The sequence below is a fragment of the Priapulus caudatus genome, unplaced genomic scaffold (genome assembly GCF_000485595.1).
Source record: "Priapulus caudatus unplaced genomic scaffold, Priapulus_caudatus-5.0.1 Scaffold58, whole genome shotgun sequence".
Taxonomy (NCBI): domain Eukaryota; kingdom Metazoa; phylum Priapulida; class Priapulimorpha; order Priapulimorphida; family Priapulidae; genus Priapulus; species Priapulus caudatus.
In genome coordinates this window covers 350,596-355,794 of record NW_014577119.1, presented here as the reverse complement: position 1 = coordinate 355,794, position 5,199 = coordinate 350,596, and the positions used below count along the sequence as shown (strand labels likewise).

The following is a 5,199-nucleotide window of genomic DNA, read 5'->3' as shown; positions in this document are numbered from 1 at the left end:
GTTAGGGTTAGGGTGTGGTACTATGTGTGGGGTGGTGTTAAGGCCTAGCATGAGGATGAGTTAGGGTGAGGGTGTGGTACTGTGTGCTGGGTGGTGTTACGGCCTATCATGGGGATGGGTTAGGGTTAGGGTGTGGTACTATGTGTGGGGTGGTGTTAAGGCCTAGCATGAGGATGGGTTAGGGTGAGGGTGTGGTACTGTGTGCTGGGTGGTGTTGAGGCCTAGCATGGGGATGGGTTATGGTTAGGGTGTGGTACTGTGTGCTGGGTGGTGTTAAGGCCTAGCATGGGGATGGGTTATGGTTAGGGTGTGGTACTGTGTGCTGGGTGGTGTTAAAGCCTAGCATGGGGATGGGTTAGGGTTAGGGTGTGGTACTGTGTGCTGGGTGGTGTTAAGGCCTATCATGGGGATGGGTTAGGGTGAGGGTGTGGTACTGTGTGCTGGGTGGTGTTACGGCCTGGCATAGGGATGGGATAGGGTTAGGGTGTGTTACTGTGTGCTGGGTGGTGTTAAAGCCTAGCATGAGGATGGGTTAGGGTTAGGGTGTGGTACTGTGTGCTGGGTGGTGTTACGGCCTAGCATGGGGATGGGTTAGGGTTAGGGTGTGGTACTGTGTGCTGGGTGGTGTTGAGGCCTAGCATGAGGATGGGTTAGGGTTAGGGTGTGGTACTGTGTGCTGGGTGGTGTTAAGGCCTAGCATGGGGATGGGTGAGGGTTAGGGTGTGGTACTGCATGCTTGGTGGTGTTACGGCCTAGCATAGGGATGGGATAGGGTGAGGGTGTGGTACTGTGTGCTGGGTGGTGTTACGGCCTAGCATGGGGATGGGTTAGGGTTAGGGTGTGTTACTGTGTGCTGGGTGGTGTTACGGCCTAGCATAGGGATGGGATAGGGTTAGGGTGTGGTACTGTATGCTGTGCTGTGAAGGCCTCCAGCGCACGCGGTGTTAATGCGTCATCTCGCTGGCCGTTGCAGGCGAAGATCCAGAAGCACCAGGCGTTCGAAGCCGAGGTTGCCGCGCACAGTAACGCCATAACTGTGCTCGACAGCACCGGCATGGAGATGATCAACAACGCTCACTTCGCATCCGACGTGATCAAGGTACGTCGACGTTATCGATCACACAGCTTCCTCTCGATTCATTTTAATTTAATTTAAAAAGATTTTTTTAAGCTTACATTTGTCGTAGAAATTATTTTGCGTTCTTCCCCTTCCCTCTATGTATAATGTTGCGTTGGCGAGAACGTTATTCTGAGGTGTGCCCTCTTTGTTGTGTTATGTTGTCAATGAAATGATTTTGAGGGTCGTTCCCCGTATTATGTTACTTTGTCGATAAAATTACTCTGAGATCTTCCTCCCTGTTTGGTGTTCTTGCCGTAAACGGATATTCTCACATAAATGTGTAACGAATTGCTGACAACGATGTAATTCGTGTAAGAGGACCTTGTAGACGAGGTGTTGAGAAAGAGCGCTTACATTTGATCACTAGTTACTAAGTAGTGCATCTATAAGCCATGAGACTCAACTGAAACCACCTGTGGGAATTTACTATCCCTTAATCTCGTAATGTATATATACGCATCTTGTGAATGCCGTGAAGACTTTCCATGAAGACTAGCACAGGCGAAGCATGCGGAATCTTATTTTGTTAGTAGCCGGGTATTCAGCGTTAATGGATTAGGAATGGGTGTTGTGTAGGAAAATGCGCACGCAGTATAACCCTCGAACAATATTTTCTGTGCTAATGAGTGCGAGTGATCAGTGCAGCTGATTAGTTTACGAGGACCTTCTAATGTTAAAAGTGTGTCGTTGCTTTGTCGACAACTGAGTTAAGCAAAAAGGTTACGTGTCACTAAAGTTAATGCAAAATTAATTACCTGCAACTTCCTGTAGAGACGGCCCAGGCCCCCGTATAGCGCGTATCTCCATCTATCCCCTATCCTGCATCTATAGCGCGTATCTCCATCTATCCCCTATCCTGCATCTATAGCCCGATTATGTAACAGGCTATGTAGATTCTGCCTTACGTACTGCAGGCTAAACGACGCGGCGGCGGCAGACCGCAGCAACGCACCTTGTCCCCCAGACGCCAGCGAGGTCGCGCTCTGATCGGCCTCCGTGTTTTACCGCCTGCAGCCGCCCTGCACGCCGCCGAGGTTCTCGTACCAAAGCGTCCGACGACAAGATGCGCGTCCTGTCTCGTTGATTCCACGCGATCGTTTTCGTCGGCGTCCCTGCGGTTGAAGCGCTGGATCTCGTGCCGCCGAACAGCGCTCTTGGCGAGGAGAAGTGCGACAGCTGCTTCAGTCTCTGCCAGCGATAACGTTCACTGAGTCCTAGAGGAGAACACGGCGTGCGCGTTACACTAATCGCTGTCTCCTGAGATACACAACAGGGATACGGAACTAATGATCCGAAAACTTTATTTTCGCGTGAAAACATTCACCTCGTGAGTATTTGGGCGCTGTCATATTTGGGCGAAATTTCATAAATTTACCGTTATTCGATTGAAAAAAAAATGTCTGTCATTGTACACAATATACAGTCGGTTCGAATTTCATGAAGAGTAAGAGTAAAAATCCTGCTGTTGTGAATTGTGACTTTTAACCTTAGTTTTTCGATTGTGACACTGGGTATGGTACTATGTATGATTCAGCCACCACCTCCAGAACCCCTTAAGACAGTACCACATGCCAGACATCCCACCCCAGACTTCCTTACGACATTCTATCGCTAGCTACTGTCCATATTAATATCACCCAACTGCTAAGATAGCGACTGTGACCGTAACTAGAAAGATGGGCAAGTTTACGGTACGGATGTCCTGCGTGACCCGTTGAACACTTGCTTGATACAATACGCACGCACCAGCAATCACGCTTATTAAACGAATTATGGTTTAGCCATGCTACTCTAAATTGCACCAGTGGTCAAGGCCAGAGTAACCCAAAGAAAGCTTGCCTTCCGGAAATCTGGAAACAGCAAAAGCTTAATCTGGTTGTCTGCAATTCACAGCGTACAGGTCACGCAATATTGGACTGCCAGATCAACGCCCGAAGATACGGTGACTGAATATGCACACCGCCCCCCCTCCCACCCGAAACGCATCTTTCAGGACTGTGGGCTCTCCCTCACGCATTCACAAACTAACGTCGGCTGGCTATGAATTAGCGTGTCGTCGTCCATGACATCGCCCTTTCTTCGGTTCACCGACTATTGTCCGCTACAGGGGCGAGACAGCCACAACCAGCTGTGCTGCTAACATAACCCGGAAAACGGCTGGTAAAACCAAATCAAGTTGCATCAAGCGCAAGTTGGCATCCCTGTCCCGGCAGAGCGCAAAACATTGCCAATGCCTATTTATGTTAGCGGAAGACAGAAGCGACACGTAGCAGACGTGTAATTTAATGGGGAATCTGAGAAGGGCGACTAATCTGGTTCGCCTCTATTCGCGACATGCATCAGGGTGAATCCTCTGCTGTTGAATCATCACGTAATTCCTCTCAACCACGCTAACCACGAAAAATGCTAATGATAATCGCCGCGCCCGCGAGCTCCTACTCGCGCCGCCCGGCTTCCCACTCACCTGCTTCTCTGTTGTTGATGGTCATCACCCTCCGGGGTCCCTCCTGGATCATCGGCCTTCCTTCGCACGGGTCTGGTTCACGCTCGCTTCATCGCGGCTCCCTTCGTGTGTGACTCAGGTCCTTCTGCGAAGTCGTCGAACTTCTTCTGCATCTATCTCGACAGTGCTCCAGCATCGACTCCAAATGCCTCTCGGCCGTCACGTATGCCTCCTGCAACGACCACGCGCGCCAAATGTTAGCATTGCGTATGTACTACATACCGGGTCGCGATCTACAACCATACATTTTTGCCCATGCTAAACTATGTGCACCTTTACCACCTGTCTGCACATTGCTAGCCCCTTAGCAAATAAGCAGCTACTCATTCAGAAAACAGGTAATGTTAAACCTGCTTCCATGAGCGTATATTATATATATATAACACCACACATATATATAGACATACTATAACATGTGGTTACATTACCTGCTGACTTGGCGACTGAATCAAATCAATAATTGAATCAATGTGTCACACCGGCATCAGCTCGTGTGAGCGACAGCCGCCCGCTGGTCGCTGGTACGACCCAGCCGGGGCCGCGGACCGCACGGGCGGCGCGTACCTTGTCGGTGAATCCAGTAGAGCACGTCGCTCAGCACCTTCTGCGCACGGTTACTGCAGCCAGCTTCCTGTGGCCTGCTCTCAGCCGCACCCTTCTCTCTCTCAGCCTCTCCAGCGAGCAGGCCCACAGACGGGTGAAAGCCTCTCCAGAGCCGCAATGCTGCAAGAGAATGCAGAAGCATACTTGACCCCGCATACGTGCCGACGCATACAAGACACCGGCACATACTACGCCACCGGTGTGCCGCACTGAGAGCATACAGGGATTGGCGGAATAGATGGAGGATAACACGCTACTAGGATGGCAGGTATGGGGGAGTGGGAATGGAGATACGGCAGCTAAAGGTGTATGAGGATAGAGGGACTAGACTGGAGAGTACACGCTACTAGATGGCAGCAGAAGTAGGGGAGTAGACTGGAGATACGGCGGCTATAGAGTGCAGAGCGATAAGGGGATAAAATGGAGATACCGCTATAGAGTGAGTCGAGGATAGGGGATAATGAGATCGACCGCTCACTAGAGCCTGCCAGGACTGGGAGGATAATGATGAGATTCGACGCTTATACCGATGAGAGGATAGGGAATAGATGGCAGATACACCGCTATAGATGCAGGATAAGGATACGATGGAGATGACGCGCTATTGATGCAGGATGGGGGAATAGATGGAGTATACGCGCCTATAGACTGCAGGATGGGGGGATAGATGCGAGATACACGGCTATAGATGCGCGCAGGTACGGGGAGGAATAGATGGAGATACCACGCTCATACGATGGAGGATAGGATTACGATGGAAGATACGCGGCTATAGATGCAGGATAGGGGAAAGAGGAGAATACCGGGCTATAGACATGGAGGATGGGAGGATTAGATGGAGCATACGCGCTAAAATACGATGCAAGATGGGGGCATAGATGGAGTATACGGCGCTATAGAGCAACGATTGGAGGATAGATGGAGATAACGCGCTGCTAGATGGAGGATTGGGGGATTAGATGGCGAATACGCG

At 50.5% G+C, this 5,199-nt stretch overlaps 1 protein-coding gene across 1 annotated transcript in view; it reads left to right on the top strand.

Annotated features, from left to right (window-relative positions):
- LOC106821062 (spectrin alpha chain, non-erythrocytic 1-like) overlaps window positions 1–5,199 on the top strand; it is a 79,600-nt gene that overhangs the window by 17,184 nt on the left and 57,217 nt on the right. Inside the window, exon 5 of the mRNA XM_014825703.1 lies at window positions 974–1,099. Coding sequence (XP_014681189.1) covers window positions 974–1,099 — 126 coding nt within the window. The remainder of the gene's footprint in view (window positions 1–973; window positions 1,100–5,199) is intronic.